Below are 20,538 nucleotides of genomic sequence, written 5' to 3' on the forward strand. Positions count from 1 at the left end.
CTGTGCTCGTACCGCCGGTGTCCGCCAGGCGGCGGCGTCTCCGTACACTCTGGTGCCAAAGCAGGTGCGCCGAGGTGAGGCCGGCAGCGAGGAGGACTCGGGTGTTTCCGTCGCGGCTCGGAGTCGGCAGTGAACCGCTGTGGATGTGGGAATGCGGTTGCCGGAGGCAGCGGGCATTGCTGGACACTCGGCGGAGATGTGCGTACAGAAACAGGAGCCCTCAGCGGTTGGCTGTGGTCCACGTTAACGGGCTGTTTTGGGGATGTGGGTGGGAGACACCGGACGGCTGGGTGTCGCTCGGAACTGGGAAGCTGGGGTTTTTCCCCCCCATTTTCCCGGGGATTTTATATTTTGTAGGGGAGACGGAATAAGAGAGGAGCCAAGAAGGATTCCCCAGCACTGTGGAGCCACGCATTGCAGGCAGCGTGAGTACTAACGCAACAGACACCCAGGAGAGCCCTCAGGGGACTGGGCTCGTCTCTGCTGGAATCACACCTCAACTTTTCCAGGACCTATTTTATTCACGGGCAGACGCGCCACAGCGTTTTAAAAAAAATGTTTTACCTCCCTCGTAGTTAAAAACAGCAATTTTATTTTCCTTCTTGAGTGTTGTTTACGTGTCGAAACAGTGTTAACGCTAACTGATTGATGATTGTGTGTGATGAGCTCGACCGCAATCATTAGACACACCTGCTGACCGTGTGAGGCCGGGCTGTTAGCTCTTAGTGCCGCGCCTGACGACTCATCAGCGGATTCGTTTCTGAGGATTTTCTCCTGCCTTTGTTGCTACGGCGGTTGCTACTGACGACCACTGAGCCCAAAGTCGTAAACAGACGGACGGACACCAAGTAAAGGGCAGACCCTTAGTAATCACAAGTTCCGTCCAATATTATCCAGCCTGTTATAGGCGTCAGGTGTTTCTTCACGCAGCCTTTATTTCTGACCTTCTTGTAGTCCAGACAAGGACAGACAGCAGGTCAAAAGGTGCTGGAGAAGTTGTAGTGTGTGTGACATGATTACCAAATGTAACACTACCCCCTGGGTCACAAAACACAACCTACCAATGCAAAATTTAGGCCTCTCTCTGTGTGTGTGTGAGGAAGCAGGAGGGGTTTGTTGGTACCAGGATTGAGTTAACTGCGGCCAAGTAGCCAGATTACTGTGGATTAGCAGGCATTTAAAATAGTCACGTTATCCCACCAGTGCTTGCAATGTCAGCTACACAACAACACCTTTTAGGCTGCCTGCCAGATATTTGCAGAAAGAAATGATATACTGTGTAAGTGGATAGCTAGCAGTAGCAGTCAAAACAGACTGCATGAGGTGCTGCTTTCATCTGCTGACAAATCTTTTACACTGGCTGTAAAATGTTTACTTGATGTAACCTGCATGAAAGGTCTTCATGGGTCAAAAGAGTTCATCCAAAGCCACGAGTGAAGCCTGACTGACCTTCTGCAGGGACATGGACTGGAAACAGACCTGTTTATTGAGATAAAATGCATGACCTAGATGCAGGCAGGCATAGTGTTTTTATCGTTTTTCATTTATGCTGGCTTATTGAATCAGTTGCATCAAGGTCAAGGTTTTTGCAAGAAAGCTGGGAGGAAGAACACAGTCAGTACACTTGCAAGGGAAACCCTGGAAAATGCAAAAATATAAAATATGTATTAGAGTTTAAATGAGGAATCGATTAGTGGATTGGCAATTAATCGTTTAAGTCATTTATCAACCAAAAACGGGAAACATTGTTGGTTCCAGCTTTTCAAACGTGATGATTTGCTGCTTTTCTGTGTTTTTATTTATTATTTTTTTTAAACAAGGGAAGTTTGGTAGTTTTGGACTGTTGGTCTGACAAAACAAGGAATCTGATGAAGTCACCTTGGGCTCTGGGAACTTTTGACTACTTTCTGTCTTTTTATAAACAAAATAATAAATTGATTAAATGTGTGCACAAAAACAGGCACTCAACGGCAAGAAGAACAATTTTTAAAAAACCTATATTTGTGACACAGACAGGGAAGTCAGACAGCATTGAGAGAAAAATATAGAATAACACCAAACTTATCCTTTTTCATGGCTTTTACAGGTTGTACAACAACTGTACTATGCAGCATTTAAAAAAAAAAAACTTTGGAGAATAGATAGAAAATCAGTAAATAAAATAGTCTTTGGTTTGTTGGAAAACCAAATTTGTGCATTTAAAAAGTGCAAAGTAGCTTTACATTTTCTATAGAATTTAAAATGAACCAATCCTGTTATGTAGTATATTTAACACTGGATTTGAAGGTCATATTTCCCACTGTTGGCGATGATCAACCAACGTTTTGGTTTAAAAATGTATTGTGAGTATAGAACTTCTGAAAGATAAGATGAATGAATCCAGTGAACTCAGTCTGCAGTCGAACTTCAGTATATGAATATGTATGTATCAGTAATCAACACAACTAGATTTTTCAAAAGAGCAGCACAGTTGTTTTCTATACAAAAACACACTTTTTTATCTTCAGGTTTTGCCTTGATCGAAGCTGCACACTGTCTAGGTCCAGAACTCTGCAGATGGTTCCCAAGTCAAACAATGTCTTTGTAAGGCAATAATGTGATTTGCAATTTTGTCTCTGGTGTGAAAAGTTCTGTCAGGAAAAATCTTTCTGTAAACTGACATTAACATCGTCTTTTTTTTTTCTGCTTCTCTAGTGTGAAAGGTGACAGTGAAATGAAATGCAAAGCATCTGACCCTCAACTGTAAACTTTGGTACCTGGTGCTGCTGCACATAGGAGTGACAATACGTAACAGCATCAAGGTACTTGCCAGAGACACACACACACACACACACACACACAGTTTTTGCTATTTATCATATTCTGTTTATGGTGGATACATTTTACAAAATGGATTTAGAGTAGCTTTTCTTGAACTTCCAGATCTACAAAGTGTAAGATGTAGCCTTGTGTCCATCATCACCTTATATGCATGTCTATTAATGTGTGTGGAACCTCCTGTAAATATTTGAATCCTTCACGATGGATTTAAATTAAGCATTTAAAAATGTATTTTCACGCTCATCAGTTGTGGAGTTTGTGAAGCCAACTGCAGCATCATGTTCTACGGTTCTTCCTCTGGGGCCAGTATGTCCCTACCATCCAAGAGCCGCCTGAAACGCCAGAGTAGGACCTTCACACAGGTACACACACACAAACATACACACTTCCATTTTGGCCCAAACTCTGTCAATCTTAGTTAAATAAAGGTCAAATTAAAGGTGGGATATGCGATTCTAATCCAATACATGTCTTATTGTCAAATTCAACGAATATCTCCTCACAGACCACTAGCTGTCCGTCGTTAGAGCCCTGGCTCTAAATGCACAAACAAAGTGGCTCAGACCAGGGCCACATAACACTATTCCAGCCATGATTTGTGTGTCAGGTAACGTTAAATGACTTGCCCACGGACATTCAGCTTACCTTCTAGTTTGCCAAGATATGTTGTTGTTGTGATGTTTGCTATAGTAGCAGGAGAGTTGTGAGTATCGCTGTCTGGAGCTGATGTGCTGGCTCTGGGAAACGTCTCGTCCTCTCTGGCTGTTAGCTTCGCAGCAGCAACTGTAGGGGCAGTTTGCTAACCCACAACCTAGCTAACGTTAGTTACATTACTTTCTGTGTTGTTGTTTGCTCTATATCATGGTATTTGTCATGGAATTGGATTTCTCTTGAATCGCATACCCCACCTTTTTAAGTGATGAAAACAAACACACGCAAGCAAATATTATTACAGTTTTTAGTGCAGTGCTTGGCATAGCAATATAGGCCGTTAACCCCAACCGCTCCAGCGGAGCTGCTCAGTGGCCAGCAGATCAGACTTTGGTTGTACTGGACAGCTTCCAGGTGCGAATGTGATCAGGGCGTTCCTGAAAAGGAGAGCATTGCTCTCAGTGGAGCTCCCTGGAATAAATCAAGGTGGAAATTTTAATTTTTATTTTCCAATGCTTTGAGCACCACAAGTACATTCTGTTCACTTCCAGTGAACTGGGGAGGGGGCAGAAATCTCAAAGATGGATACCACTAAACCTTGGCAAATAAAACCAAAACAATCTGTATGGCTGGATACCACTATAGGCAAATTTGTTTTTTGTGGTTTTGGTGAACCGACCGTTTAATATACATGTACAGTACATAATGTCTATGATAAAGTGGCCCTACAGTACATTCAGCATTGTTTGTCTGCTCACCAGGTCCTGTACCGCACTCTGAGTTATAGAGACCGTGTCCCAGTAGAAACTGGAACAAACACTCGTGGGGACCGGCGCTCAACGACTGAACCCCCAGAGCGACCGGCGGACGACCCAGCTGAACTCTCCACACAGAGCTCGGCCCCTGGGGTGCTGAAGATCTTTGGAGATGAAATTTGTGCCGGTGCCAACTACAAGAGCGTTCTGGCCACGCCTCGTTCCAGTGCACAGGAACTGGTCAAAGAGGCACTCGAGCGTTACTCACTCAACAAGAATGCTGCCCACTCATACGTCCTGTGCGACGTCATTGGGCATTTTGAGGGGGGAGGTGGGATTGGAGGAGGGGGGTGGCGGACTGAATGCTTGCGTGCGCTGGGGGACAATGAAAAGCCGTTGTTGCTCCAAGAGCTGTGGAAACCCAGAGAAGGACATGCTCGCAGATTTGAGCTGCGCAGGAGAGCAGAAGTAGAGGAACTCAATGCCAAGGAGAAGGATACCATCACTGCTGGTGAGGAAACACACAAAGACAAACACACACACACACACACACATATAGATTGACAGGCTCACACACACACACAGCATCTGGTCTAATTCCCTTTCTTTCTTGACATGTCAAACTCAGCAGAAAAGCACAGCTCATTACCTCCTCTGCAGTGTGTGTGTTTGTGAAGAGGTGTGTGTGTGTGTGTGTGTGTGAAGTGTGTGTGTGTGTGTGTGTGTGTGGAGATGCAGAGAATAAGAGCCTTTGTCACAGTTATTATCCTGTAAAGAAGACATTGTTCCTGGATGATTACAAGTGTTTTGTTTTTTTTGTGTGTGTGAAAGCGTTTCATTTGGGTTTTTATTAAAGACACACACACTTGCATATGCAATTGCACTTAAAGAAATATACATACACACATGCAAACACACAAATGCACACACACACACAGATCAGTGGAAATGCATGGACAGCTGATCGATTGATTGAGTGAAAGCTGAATCCTTTGCAACTGGAGGTGTGGATGGGTGTGTGCACTCTAGTGTTTTTTATGAATGACACATTTCTACTACAGTGAGGCAATATCATTTTCCTTCTAAAGTACCTGCACAAGACTGTTGTGGGTCACACGTGAACTGTGTACACTCAAGTGATATTACAGTTTCCGGGAGAGAATTACTCTATTCTGTCAATAGATTTCAATATATATAAACAAATTGCATTCATTAAAACTACTGTTGTGACTTTACATCTGGAATGCAGTAATATGAATCTATGTCAGTGTGAATGTCTTTTGGAACCATGAAGTGACCTTTACGTATATTGATGTACTGACTGATGAGAAGTTTGCCATTTACACACACACATGCACACAATCACCCCTGTGCATCCTGTTGAAGACATTTATAAACACCCAGTTAGTGTTCAGAGAGACAGAGCAAGTATTTTCAGCCTCACAGTCACACATTGCACTTTGCAGTCACTAACATTTCTCATGAAGCATGCCAGGGTTTGCTGTTGCTATGTCAACTTCTGTGGTAGCCAGAGAGTCAGTCAACAACCTTTTTTTTTTAATTGTTGCACAATACAGTTGGTTAATATTGTCTTGTGTGCGCGTTTCGGACAGTACACAAGACAATATTAACCAACCTGTAAAAGCCATAAAAAAGAACAAGTTCAGTGTTATTCTGTATTTTTCTTATGGTCAGCAAATCCCATGAAAAGATCAAAATCAATCAATCTCTCAATGCTTTCTGACTTCCCTACACGGTATGTGTCGCATATAGTTTTGTTTCTATAAAAAATGGGTAACACTTTATTTGAAGGGGTGTGCATAAGACTGACATGACACCCTCATGAACATGAAGGAGTCTTCATGAATGTTTATGACTGTTGTCATTATTAAGTGCCATTCAGGCAATTATGTCATTTTTAATGCAAAGTTGACGTTGTTTGAGATGCTTTGTTATGACAACTTGACATTAACCAAGAAAATATAACATAAACATCCCATAGCTGGCCTAATTATCAAACTTAAAGAAACTATTTAGCTTTATGTGTTAACATCACATTAAACTGTCATATGCGGTTGGTTTTGACATTGGCTGTCATGAGACCATTATAACTGTGTCATGAATAATTCCCTTTATCTCAACTACAGTGGTACATTTGGACTTGTCATAAAGATATCAGTAAGTGTTATTACACTGTCAAATGCTTTTATAACGGTGTCATAAATCATTTCCTTGACCTCAACTGCAGTGGTACATTTTATGTTGCCTTGGTTAATGTCAAGTTGTCATAACAAAGGCTTCTCAACTCGACTTTGCATTAACAGTCATAAACATTCATATAGACTCCATCATAACCATGATATGACACCTGTCATGAACATGAAGGCGTCATGTCAGTCTTATGCACACCCCTTCAAATAAAGTGTTAACAAAAATTGTTCTTTGTGCCGATGAGTGCCTGTATTTGTGCAGATATATTTTAGCATATTAAATGTTCTCACTTTCCTCCATGTGACGGTTTTTTGTGTGTATTATCACTGGGAAGCCTATTTGCACTGTTTCCCGTGGATTTTTAAAAAACAGGCTTGATAATTTTCTACGACAGCTGGTAACTGTAGTTTTTAGCAAACATTACTCAAAAACTATAAAATAGTGCATTTCGTGGGTTTTATTTTCACCCACGGATTAATACACATATTGTGTGCTAGGGAGTATTTGCGGCAGGACTATGTATGTTAGATTGACTCAAAATTATCTGCAGTGTTCATTGCAATAAAGGAACATGTTACAGTGCAATGGTGTGGCTGACTGATGTGTTGTTAACAGTATTTTAACAACAATGGAGCTCTATGGCTCAGAGGAATAAGCTATATCAGGCTTTGGCAATATAGACAACACTATATCAATTTATTGTTGGTTTTGGTCTTTTCGTTGGATTTGTTTAAGAAAAATAAAGATTATCACCAGCCTTCTCCTTTAAAAGCATTCCTTACTGTGCTTAGAGACATTTCAGTTACGGTTACGCAACTGCAGCTTGAACCTCTTTTGTATAGAAAATACAAACAAAAATATAATCACAGCAAAGAATGCCTTCTGGGATAAAACTGGTGTATTAACTAATACATATTAATACACATATTTTCATTTTCACACTAATCTCTTCTCTTTTGTGTTCTAGTGTTTACAAAATTCACAAACCCTGGAGTCTTTTTCTCTTTACTTCTCTGTCTTTCACCTACTGTCTTTTTTCTCCCCTGGTGTATGTGTGAGTGTGCATGCACATGTGTGAATTGTGTGTATTGTTACACACACTTTTTACTATGAGATAGCACTTTAAAGGTACGGTAGGATTTTCATTAATTACACGAACACATCACAGCCAAAGCAATTGTATTACCATCCTTCAATGATACAGTCTGCATTCCCAATTCTGCTGGTTTCACCTGCCAACAAATTAATAATAAATAAATTGGATCATGAAATCAAAGACAAAAACACCCACATGAAAGCACTAGGCAGACCATAGTAATATAGTTTATATAGTTTGTAATGAAAAAATGCAGTTGTTGCCTGACTTTAAATACAATATCTTACTAATTTGAGAGTGATATGTTAGAGGGGGAAATCCTGTACCTCATACCTTTTTAACTGTGTATCTCTCCTTGCTAACTGCTGATGTGACTCACTAGAAGCACCACAGACTCTTTTCTTTTTTTTCTTTTTTTTTTTGCTGCACAGTGCATGCATGTCTTGTGATGTGTGGTTGGTATATGTGTGTATGGGGGCTATTCTGTGCTTGGTGTTTTGGTGAGGGGGTGTTTTCTCAGCCTCCCCTCCCCTCCCTTCCTAACCCCTCCTGTAGGGCCCAAAACCTCCCAATTCCTGGCGGCCCTAATGGGTCGGTCTGGGCTGGGCAAACACAGGAACTCCCCTATGCGGTCTGGTCGAGTGGTACAGTCCAGCTCTAAAGGTGGGGACTGGCCTCAGGTAGGGTGGCTGTCAGTCATTGCCATGGAGACCACCTCTACCTGCGTTGTCATCAGTGCCACCCCCATTGCCAGTGATTCAGCCAGTGTGTGTGTATGTGTGTGTGTAAATCTGTGTGAGCCATCGCATGGCCTCAAATTCAAGTCATGAGAAGCTGCTCAGTTCACCTTTCATCAGGTTCACTGTTGTCAGCCACATGTGCTGCTCCATCTAGCACCATTTACTTCATCTGACTGGTTTTGTTTTACTTAGTTTTCACTCAGCTCACACATGACTGTTATGGACTTGTGTCACTACAGCAGATTCATGAGTCAAACATACATGCTAACAATGCACATGTCACGTTTAAGTACATTTTCCACTCATTACCTTTCTTTTCTTGTGTGTCCTCAACTTCACACTCCCCCTACTCTGCCTTTTCCTTTTGCTCCTTTTTATTGTACTCCACCTGTTCCCCGTCTTGGCCTTCTCTCTCCCTCCTTGTTCTCTCTCTTGCTCCTCCTCTCTGTCTCCCTGTAGATATTAATGCTCAGGCTCGTAAGCTCCAGAGGAACAGGGCCAAGGGGACGCTGACCCTGCCCCGGTCCAGCAACTCATCCTTCTGCCGCAGCCTCAGCGAGACCAGCCTCAACCAGGTGGGGCCTCACACTGAAGCCTAGTCAGGATAATTGATTCCTATTATTCATGAAACTGTTATCAACCCGCCTTAAATCCTGAATGTTTGTCTGTGTGTGTGTGTGTGTGTCTGCAGCTGGGAGTGGGAGAGGAGCCCAAGCGTTATTACTCCACTCTGCCAGGGCCCTTAAGGGGTCGAGAACGTGAGGCGGCCTCCAGCGGCCGGAGGAAAGAGGAGGGGAGTCAGGGAGGAGGAGGGGTGAGGCACTCGCTTTACCAGTCCCCACACCTCCTGCTGCTACAGGGATACAATCGGCAGGTGGGGATAGCGAAGAAGTTCATGTGTTATGTTAGAGTCTTCCAATATATCTAATTATGTGATATTTATTGTGCTGTGTGTTGCAGGACTGTTTGGTGTACCTATTGAACCGAGAGCAGCACACAGTTGGTCAGGAGACTCCATCAGCTCGCCCCAACATCTGCCTCTTTTCTCCTGACATCCTGCCCCTCCACTGCCGCCTGTGCCGAGTTCCCGCACCCCGTCGTCATGCCAACAACAAGGGAGAAAAGCTGGTGGAGAGTCAGCGGTTCTGTGTTGCTGTTGAGCCGGTGCTCCACGCTACAGTTCTGGTGAACTTTTCCCGCTGCGAGCGCTCCACCTCGCTGCGACACGGTGACCTCCTCTCCTTCGGAGCGCATTACATCTTCCTGTATAAGGACCCCACGGGCGCTAAGCCTTTGCCTGCTCAGACCTTGGCACGCCTTCGCTCCCTGGGGCAGCTTTACGATACAGGGGTGGAGGAGGGAGAGACTCAGACTTGTAAGATGTGTGGTTCTGTGCTGAAGGACAGAGGAGCGCAGGTGTCAAGTGTTCCAGCAGTTAGACGCAGCTTCAAACCTCACCTGATAAAACCCCGCAGCGGGGGGACAGCAGCGGGAGGGCCCCTAAGTTTGTCAGGAGGGGAAGGAGGAGGAGGAAGAGGAGGTCAGAAAAGAAGGCTACAGCTGGAGTTTGACCAGGCTCATGAAGACCAGCTGTTAAACAGGATTGTGTCTCTCATAGAACCTGGAGGTCTGTGTTCTGATTTACAATATAATAGAGAATATAAGATGTCTGTTGGACTTATACAATGTTTTTTTTATCTCAGTGGATGTATTGTGTTAAAGGTCCAGTGTGTAAGATTTAGTGGCATCTAGTGTTGAAATTGCAGTTTGCAACCATTTGAATACCGCTCGGATCATCCTCCCGTTCCAAGCGTGTAGGAGAAACTACGGTGGCTGCAAAACTCGCAAAAAAACGCGAAAGGCCCAGTCTAGAGCCAGTGGTTTGTCCGTTCTGGGCTACTGTAGAAACATGGCGGTGCAACATGGCAACCTATGTAGATAACGGCTTATTCTAAGGTAATGAAAACACAACGATTCTTATTTTCAGATGATTATACACTAATGAAAACATACTTACATATTATATTCAATTTCTGCCAATAGCTCCTCCTAAATGTTACACACTGGACCTTTTTAAAAGGTTATTTTGTTATTACCAAAAACATCTCACTCACATTTTAGTGGTATCTAGCCATGCAGATAGTTTTGGTTTATTTGTCCAGGTTTTTAAAATTATATTTTTTTATTTTATTTTTGTGACATTTTGCAGGGAAATTGAGATACAACAAAATACATAGATACACCAGCAGGAAGGCTAGAATGAGGTTGTCAATAAACACAGACAAATACACAGTTTAATATACATTTGATTACACAGGGATTCGGGCTCAGTCAGCCCTTAGCATTAAAACAAAAAGGAAATAGGGAAAAATGGTAAAAGAGCCTTAAACACTGTCTGTTTCCTGAGAGAAACAGTCTCATTTCATGCAGTATTTTTCACTCTTGTCAGTCGAAGGTTATATATAGTAAGAAGTGTCCATGAAAAGCAACATCTCTTTCCAGAATCAGTGTCTCTGTTACTCCAGATAATCCACAGACTTCACTGTCAGCTGTTTTCATAGGGACCGTTTCCTCAGCTGAAAGTAGTTCTAGTGAAATTTTTTTTTTCAAAATCTGTGAGCTGCACAATCAGATAGATACCACTAGAGGTAAATTTAAAAAATATATGTTTTTTCATATCTTCGGTGAACTGACCCTTTATAAATTCCCTCACAGGAGATGACCATAAGCTGACACCTGCCTACCTGCTGTGTCTGTGCATACAACACTCTGCCTCATCCTTCCCACCTGGGAGTTTTGGAAAACTGCTGCTCAAGATTGTTCGACGGATCCAGACCATCGCATGGGTCAGTGTCTGCCTGTCTAACTGTCTCTCTCTGTCTTCCTGTCTCTGTGGCACTTTGGTCTCTCCTTAAGATGACCTCATGTGGAGAGAAACTGGTCAGCCATGTCAGGTCAGGTGAATAGTTAAACAGATATCACATGTTTTGTACTATGTTACACACACACGCACACAGTCTTCTGTTCTATCTATACTATGAATTGTCTCCATAGCAACCTCTGCCCCTATAGAAAAAGTTTAGGGATTTAGATGAAAATCCATCATATGTACACCCGAAACAATTAATTGGCAGCCATTCTAATATTCAATTAATCAATTAAGTTGTTTAATAAAGCAAAAATGCAAATATTTGCTGGCTCCAGATTATCAAATGTGAGGATTTGCTGCTTTTCTGTGTTGTGTATCTCAGACAAAACAAGACTTTTGAAGACGTCACTTCAGGTCTCAAAAGTTGTGATTGGCATTTTAAGTTTTTGTTTAACATTTTGTAGACAACACATTAATCAATAATGCAATTCCAGCCCTAATTATTTGATACACCAGTATTTCATGTTTCCCTTTTACAAAAAGAAAGGCTTGAAGGATGAGGACTTACAGACAGGGCTGAGTATCTTCTGAAAATACCTGAGACCTGTGCGAATACCAAAACAATACTTTTCAGGATACTTTAGTTTGGGGAATGTAAAAAAATGGCTAACTGTTCAATGCTGTAACATGACGAACTTTGCCTAAATAAAATATACTTTAAAGTTAGAAAAGTTTCCTGATTTAGATTAAGACATATCTAGTCAAATGAAGAACCTCACTAATCTTTTGCTGCCATCTTAGATTCTGAACAGTTTTTGATACTCAATTCTGACGCATTTTGGTCAGTATTGAGGTTTGAGCCCTACTAACTTACAAGTTTGGCAAATGTATCTTCAACTTTGGAAATCACCAAAATGCTGAATCTACTGGTTGATGCTGTTGATTCTCTTTGAGTTGATATCATGGAATCAGAAAGACCACTTGGCTACAGCTGGTCATGTTTTTTTTTTTTTAAATTTACATTACTTTTTGACTATGAAAATAGATACATTTAAAAGATCGTAAATATTAGGGTCTCCCCCAAGAAATTGTTTAGTGGAGGCAAGATCCTGACGCATCTCGTGTCGCATTCAATTTAGTCAGGAAATTATGGCCTTAACAATAGCCTCACTCTTTAAATATGAATTAAATTAAATGGAATTTGCTGTGTGCAAAGGTATCTCTTTTTCCCTGAAGGTTTATGTTTTTTTATTTATTTTTATAAAAGTGTATAAAGTTTTTATTTTAGCAGAGGTGGTTTCAGATGAGGTGGTCCACCGCTGCTATAAAACACTGCGGGAAACCCTGAATATGGAACAGCCTACCTTGCTTTATTCAAAGGATTTATATTTTGTTATCCAAAATGGCTGTTGGGGGTTATCATCTTATAATTAGAGTAAGCTTATATTCAGTCCAATGGAGCACAAAGTAATTATCAACATGCGTCAGTGTTGAGTGTGTTAGGTTTTGTAAATATGATAGTGGTATTTCTTTCTGCAGGTTAGTGATAGCGTCATGAAGTGTGGTTCTGCTACGCACATCCTGAAAATTTAATGAGCACTTAATTGCTGTGTGTGTGTCTTGCAGGAGAAGACAAAGGAGCTGGCTCAGAAGCAAGCTCAGCAGTGAGTATCACTTTCCAACAGAAAGTCTGCATGTGTGCTCATGTACCGTTTTTGAGTTTGTATGTTGGTGTGTTCAATGTGTCAGTATGTCTACCTAACTGTGTTTAACCCTCCACTCTTTGTGTGTGTGTGTGTGTGTGTGTGTGTGTGTGTGTGTCCGTCCATGTAGCCAAGACCCGGCCTCCCTGTCTCTGCTCAGTATCTCCGACTTGGTCCCAGACCTGCAGACCATCTTCTTCTGGATGTCCAACTCCATCGAGATCCTCTACTTTATACAGCAAAGAGCACCAGCATACACACACAGCATAGAGACACTGCAAGGTACACACACACACACACACAAAGAGTCTGAGTGTGGAAACAACTTAGCTGAGAGTCATTACTCACACTGACATACAGTAGATACTGATACAGCTTTATATCTTTTCAGTATGCCTCTATCTCTGTCATCTGTGTCTAGGGTCAAAGGAGTCGTTGCTATCGGCGACCATATCAGCAAACGAGGAGGCAATGACTATCTTGGAAGAAGTGATCATGTACACTTTCCAGCAATGTGTCTACTATATCACCAAGGTAATCACCGTGGCAACGGTGCCATCTTCTTAATGAGCAAGACATTTTTTTATCTTGTTTTTAAAACCGGGCTAGATGAATAATAACACCCTCATTCACACAGAAGACCTGATTGAGTTGTTATACATACACACACACACACACACACACACACACACAATAAATGATGAGGTAAAAATATGAATAAGTTAAGTTATTCTGCAATTTCAGATCACTTCCATCATCACGCATGTCTGTGTGTGTGTGTGTGTGTGTGTGTGTCTGTGTGTGTGTCCAGGCTCTTTATGTAGTGTTACCAGGTTTGTTAGACTGTAATCCATTCCCAGTCGACAGCTCTGAGCCCTGCTGGAAAGGAGGTGTAGGGTTTCCTGAACCTGTACGCAGGGTCCTGCAGGTAAGCACATGTCTTGTATTGTATTGTAGAACAGTTAGGGTTATCAGGATCACGGAAATTGAATTGATTATTAATTGTCATAAAGTGCCAGAAATTCTTTAAGAAATTATGTTTCGCTATGTTGCATGTCATTTTTTTTATTTTTTTAAATCATTGTTTAAAGATCCCCACCAGACATGTTTTAAGACATAAAAATACTCTGCTTTGAAAAATCGTTTGTGCCTAATGTGTTTTTTTTTTCACAAAAAAATTCTTACAACTGCGTCTACTCCTTCTCTGTCATTGAAAAGTCCAACAACTATGAAATATTGTTAATTTCAAAAGTTTAACTACTAGACACAAGATGTCTCCTACTTCACTGAAAAGGCTTTAAGTTGCCACCTCACACTTGTGTAAGCTGCATATTGGACCATGATTGGCTTTCAAACAAAATCGTGCTCATACATACACGACTTAAACTCATATTCAAAGTGACCCTGTGGAGTTTTCTTGTAAAAAACAAAAGCTCTATTTACTTTCAGTGTTTCTTACTAAAATGCATTGTGTGTATCCAACACTGTATTTTAAATCCAGCATTGTTTACATCCATGCTTACTTGCTCTTCTTCTTCACTGCCTTTGCTGTGTATCTGCTGCATATCTTGGCACATTACCGCCACCTGTAGATCACTGGAATAGTGTGAAACTATTGGCAAGAATGTGTATTGCGAACACATGCATGAGACAAACAAAAAACAAATGCTCCATAACGCCTCTAGAGGTAAAAATAAATAAATAATAATTCTGCACAGTGAAGGTCAAACATCCAAGAGAAGTAACAATAAGCAAAACACATTTTTGAGTGGAGGGAGACTTTAATGTAACAAAAAAATGTGTCAATATAGTTAATGCATATAAAGTGGAGAAACCAAAAGTCTTAGCTAACTATAGAAGAGGATTAGGGACATGAACATTTTGGGATTTATTTCAAAATAAATCAGAAGTATTCAGAAAAAAAGAATTTTGGGAAGAACGTAATTTTCATTTTTCTGACATTAGTCTCTAAATTCTTTCCATGAATAACAAGAAACTACAAAGAGTTTATGGGACAAATATAAAGTAGAAAGCAATTGTTAAATAACAGATAATGATATAGAGAGTATGACTGTTTCTAAACTGGGTAATAACACACTGAAATTAATCAGCAAATTTTCAGCAGCTTGTCTATAAATTATCCTGCCAAACACACTGATGCACCTGAAGGGGAGATTTTCGGCTATAAAGGAGACGCAGTGGTCCACAGGTCAGAGTGGACTGTTGACACCTTTATTTATTTTGCTTCATGCAGCAAGAAATTTTGGAACCTTGTGTTTCGTTATACAAGTATTTGCTGGGACCTGGTCTATATAAATTTGCTTAACCCTTTAGACCTAACTGACCTGCCAGTGGGTCATTGATTAATACAAACTCATGCTGTGCAGCCAACCTTTGTTCAAACCCAAAGAACTTTATTTTATATTTAAGTGGAAAAGTTTCCAAACACACTGAATATATCATGCTGAATTTGGGAGAACTGTGTATAAAACGACACACAAGACGCTAGAATATTTCCATTTGATGGAAAAGCCATATATTTAAAGTCTTATAATAATAATAATAATAATAATAATAATAATAATAATAATAATAATAATATATATATATATATATATATATATATATATATATATATTAGTTTTGGTCCATATTTCATAGACATAAGCAACAATAGACACATTGACATTTTCAACAACAGTATTTCTATGCTCATCCGTGTGTGTGTGTGTGTGCAGGTGTTTCAGAATACCCAGGAACTTTTGCAGGGCTACCAGGTCCACCCGGAGATCCAGGCTCAGATGTTTGCTTACCTCTTCTTCTTCTCCAACGTGTCGCTGTTTAACCAGCTAATGGACAAAGGTAGGAAGAAAAGCATGCACACTCACATTCTCTCTTCCATTAGACCTCCCTCAGGATTTGTACAGTTGTTAGTGCGTCTGTGAGAGAGAGAGAGAGAGAGAGAGAGAGAGAGAGAGTGTCCTTGTGTCCTTGTCAGCATTTTGACAGAGACTAACCCAGATTTGTCCTCAATGCCCTTCTCCTATCTGCATTCTGTTTCTCCCTCTCCTCCTCCTCCTCCTCGCCTTCCTTGCCTTCCATCTGGCCATCAGGGGGTGAGACAAAGAGTAGAGGTGGGATTGGATGGAGGCGAGAGAGAGAGGGGAGATAGAGGAGGGGTGGGGGGAAGAGGGCAAAGGGAAGGGTAAAAGGCAGGAAGGTCATTCAGTTGTTGTAATGACCTTGCTAATAGTCTATTACCTTTTCTAAATACAGAAAATAGTCCTTTACCTCCAGCTATATCCATGTGTCCGACTACCTATCACTTCCAACCTCTCCACACCTTCCCTTTGTATCCTAGCCACACATATACACACTCACACACTCACGCACTCGCCATATGTCTTCATTAGCCGGTGGAGACAGGAGAGATCACATGTCTGGCAAAGGGAGAAGGAGAAATACCTTTATATTCATGCAGAGGCTACCCTGTCCCCCACCTCATCTCCACCTCCCTCTCTCCATCTGTCTGGCTTTCTCTCTCTCTCTCCCTTGCTCCCCTTTTTGTCGCTCATTTATATTTCTCCACTGATGGTGTCCATGGTAACAGTGAAGTGAGTTTAAAGCAGGTAACGCTGACGTTTGCACCGGGCGCTCAGCAACTCACACACACAGACACACTGTTAGCCTGATATTATAGCAACTCAGGAAGAAAACCTGATCGGGGAATTCAAGATAAAGCAGAGCGTCTGCACCATATTACATCTGTTAGTCATGGATTTGTATGATTGTGTGTTTGTATGAGTGTGTTTGTATGTTCTCTCACCCTGCAAACAGATTATAATGATAGCTCTTTCTTGTTCATTCCCTTTGTTTGAGAGTGTACGATGGCTTTTCTGTGTTTAAAGGTGTTTGTAAACCAGCTGCTATAAGCATTATGACACCTTTGCTAAGAGGTTAAGTGATGTCTCGTCTGTTTGCGATGCCTCACACATAGATTACTGTATGCCTAGACATAAGCCTATTACAGAGGGGAGTGTGTGTGTGTGTGTGTGTGTGCGCGTGCATCCAAAACATATGGCAGAATATTTGAAGGGTTATGTATGTATGTGTGTGTGTGTGTGTGTGTGTGCGCGCTTTATTGTCTGCCTGAAGCTTCCTGTCTTCCTGTCTAACTTGTAGAGAGAAATTTTGTGGGGACATGTTCAGTTTTTGGTATCGCGTATTGTAAACTGTCACGTGTACAAAACTGGCTTTAAATAGTCTGATCAGATTCATAATGTTGTATATTTATTTTAATAAAAATCTTTTGTGCTGATGATGGTCCTTTGACCAAAACATTCACTTTATTGTCAGATTTTTTCACATTGTGTCACCTTTTTGCACATGGAACAAACAGATTGTTTTTACATCTGAAGAGCCTCTTCTGCTTTTTTTGTGCAGGCAATTTTTTTATGAAATGGGACTGCTGATTTTGGCTACACGCAGAGTGCAAACCCTTTCATAATTCTTTCACTTTAACAAAAATCTTTATAAGTTTTATACAATTTTTATTCAGGCAAAGCTCTTGTACCGCTGATTACAACATTTAACATTTGAAAATGTGGCTTCTTTTGTTAAATGTAAAAAGATGTTGATTATACTCTAAAAATTGTTATTTTTCTCAAAGTAATTGATTTTAAGAAACAAGTTCTCTCAGGATTAATTTGACACTTAAATTATCTGCATTTACATGTTTACACATCCGCCTTACTCTGACTCCTATGTTTTGTCTTCTGTCTATGACTATTACATGAAGTTAGAGGTGCAACAATTAGTCGAATAATCATTTAAAGCGGTTTTTAAGCAAAAATACCAAATATTCCCTTGTTCCAGTTTCTAAAATGAGAGGATTTGCTGCTTTGTCTTATGTGATAGTAAACCTGAATATGAATACCTTTGGTTTTTCTTTGATCAAACAAAGCAAGCAATTTGAAGATGTCACCGTGGGCTCTAGGAAATTGTAAATGCATTTTCCACTATTTTCTGACATTTTAAGGACCGAACGATGAATCGATTAATCGAGAAAATAATTGCCAGATTAATCCATAATGACAATAGATGACACTTACTGTGTGGGTAGAGAGGTTGAGTGGGAAGAGGGTTCATATTGCATAGGCTTGGATGTATAATTGAAATGTGACTATGGGGCTCATTGTACATTAGTTAGTATTTACTGTATTTGGAACTTTTTATTAATTGTATTTTGTGGTGTTTGTCTACCTGCTGAATGCAAATGGAAAGTAGCTAGTAGCTAAATCTGCTACATCTCTTCTCTTTTTGTTTGAGATTGTTTTTGCACATAGTCCCTGATTTATACAAAAAAAAATTAAGGTATCGAAAAAACTATTGGTTTGGCATCTGCACAGAAACTCAGGTATCATTAGCATCGAAAAATCTCAAATGATATCCAGCTCTAGTCCAGTTGTTAGTCATTGTTTGTACCAAACCCCAGCAGAGGCCTGAGCTCACATTGGGGGGTATTTCAGAAAGCTTAAATAGGAATTATAGCTGCAGTGAGGTAATGGAACGACAGATTGACAAACTATGGGATGCCAGCAAATGCTAGATTTAAAATTATCGCCTGCTTAACTTGCCACAAAACTTCCTTTCAGGTCTTTGATGTGATACGGAGAAAGAAAGGATTACACAGAGTGAAGAATGCAGGCTGTGTGTGGTATAACATAAACCCAGTCAGCTGAGCCCCTCTGCAGCAGTCGATTTGTATTCTGCGAGGAGCAGGCGACTGGTGGCTGTTGCTATTGTTCCATTGACGTCAATATCAACTTACTAAAAAATGAATGTCTGTATTGCCATACAACACACACATGCAGAGAAACGCAGTCACACACTTTTAGTCTCCCTTTCTCTCAGACATGCACACAACCTAGAAAAGAAATCTACTGCAGTGTCTCTGATGAAACAATCACTTTGGTGTGTGTGTGTGTGTGTGTGTGTGTGTGTGTGCAGGTCCATCTCGGGGTTGGTTGCAGCGCTCCAAGGTGTTGCAGATTCAGGCGTGTTTACGGATGGTCATGGAGTGGGCGAGCAGGTCTGGTCTGGGACATCTGACAGACAAATTCTTCACCAAACTCAACAGCACTGTGTCCATACTGGCCACACCCCACAACAGCTCACACAGGTACCCCCCCCACACACACACACACACACACACACACACACACACACACATACACAGTCTTATACAGGATTAGCACTAGCTAGCACTAATTAGGTGACAATACTTTAAAATAAACAGAACAGCTTAACGTATTAAAATTAAGTTTCAAGTTAAATATCAACCCAAACAATGGAGCCTATCAGCTACAAAGTAGCTGTCGTTGAGATGCTTTATACTGAAGTTTTTCCTTGCCACTGTCGCCAAGTGCTTGCTCATGGTGGGATTTATTGGGTCTCTGTAATTAATATTATAAAGAGTACGGTCTAGACCTGATCTATAGGAAGAGCGCAATGAGATAACTTCTGTTATGAATTGCTATATAAATAAAATAAAATTGAATTATACTGTAGTCTTTCAAACAGAGGTAATAGAGAACAGGAAAGCTTTGATTGGCTGTAATCAATTTTCTCGGCTGTTTTACACACATCGGACAGAACTGCTGTTCATGAAGTTCAGAGTGTCACTCTGATCAGCTATTGATGTCTTTGAAAAGGTTTAGTCAGCATCATCGTGTGACTGCCCACACATCTCCTATGATTGCTTTGGCTGTATTAAAAAAGGACCTCCCAGGATTCATTTCTCCCCTCCTTTTCTTCTTCTCTGTGTGCAGTTGAGTTGGCGAGCTTTGTCCAGTGAGCATCCGACTCTGAAACCGGTCCAGCTGCACAGGATCCTTACCCAGTACCAGCTCACAGCAGAGCTAGGCCCTGTCCCAACATGGCAAGCCAGCAGTGAGGACGAGGCGTATATATACAGAACAGGTACATGTGTGAATTTGTGAGCGTGAGTGAGTATGAGTTTATTTGCGTGGCCTGTAGAATTGACAAAACACAAAGCCCTCATGTTATAAGTGAGAAAGTTTAGTGTAGTGCAGTATATACTAGCCTGTATTTCTTACACTCAATGTTGGAAGGCTATTACAGTCCCCCTCCACTCAGAAATGTGTTTAGCTTATAATTACTTCACTGTGCAGATTGAATGATGTATGTGCAGTTTGACGGGGATGTTTCTCTGTGCTCATCTTAAATCTGAGTTTAAGAAATGCACCTACAAGTATGATTTTGTGACATCACAATCAGTTTGCCAGCCAATCATGATCCAGTATGCAACTTGCACAGATGTGATGTGGAAACTTCACGTACACTGCACTGAGAATGGACTTTACAGTGAAGTAGGAGACATCTTGTTACCAGCACTTAAACTTTTCATTTGCATATTCAAAGATTCTGGTAAGTAAGTAAAGAAAGTGAACTTTTTTTGTGGAAAAACCATATCAGACACAAATTGTTATTCAAAGCAGAGCATTCATATATGTTTCAAAACATGTGGAGGGGATCTTTAAGCTAAAGGTCAATTAGGCTGTAGAGCAGCTTCTTCCTGGATGATGTAGGTGAAGACTAAGCACAAACAATTACAAATGAATGAGAACATGGACATCTGCTGCAGTCAATGTCAGTCTGCATTAGTTTACAT

The 20,538-nt window shown here is 41.0% G+C and overlaps 1 protein-coding gene across 1 annotated transcript in view; it reads left to right on the forward strand.

Moving 5' to 3' along the window:
• The window catches only part of radil (Ras association and DIL domains), a 26,653-nt gene continuing 6,115 nt past the window's right edge, over nucleotides 1-20,538 (forward strand). Inside the window, 17 exon segments of the mRNA XM_044191542.1 lie at nucleotides 1-425; nucleotides 2,695-2,801; nucleotides 3,068-3,182; nucleotides 4,233-4,737; nucleotides 8,089-8,196; nucleotides 8,733-8,848; nucleotides 8,965-9,147; nucleotides 9,234-9,900; nucleotides 10,989-11,119; nucleotides 12,769-12,806; nucleotides 12,976-13,127; nucleotides 13,267-13,379; nucleotides 13,657-13,773; nucleotides 15,584-15,707; nucleotides 18,855-19,004; nucleotides 19,007-19,026; nucleotides 19,676-19,826. Coding sequence (XP_044047477.1) covers nucleotides 3,099-3,182; nucleotides 4,233-4,737; nucleotides 8,089-8,196; nucleotides 8,733-8,848; nucleotides 8,965-9,147; nucleotides 9,234-9,900; nucleotides 10,989-11,119; nucleotides 12,769-12,806; nucleotides 12,976-13,127; nucleotides 13,267-13,379; nucleotides 13,657-13,773; nucleotides 15,584-15,707; nucleotides 18,855-19,004; nucleotides 19,007-19,026; nucleotides 19,676-19,826 — 2,659 coding nt within the window. The 5' untranslated portion in view covers nucleotides 1-425; nucleotides 2,695-2,801; nucleotides 3,068-3,098.

This window comes from Siniperca chuatsi, linkage group LG3 (genome assembly GCF_020085105.1).
Source record: "Siniperca chuatsi isolate FFG_IHB_CAS linkage group LG3, ASM2008510v1, whole genome shotgun sequence".
Classification (NCBI taxonomy): domain Eukaryota; kingdom Metazoa; phylum Chordata; class Actinopteri; order Centrarchiformes; family Sinipercidae; genus Siniperca; species Siniperca chuatsi.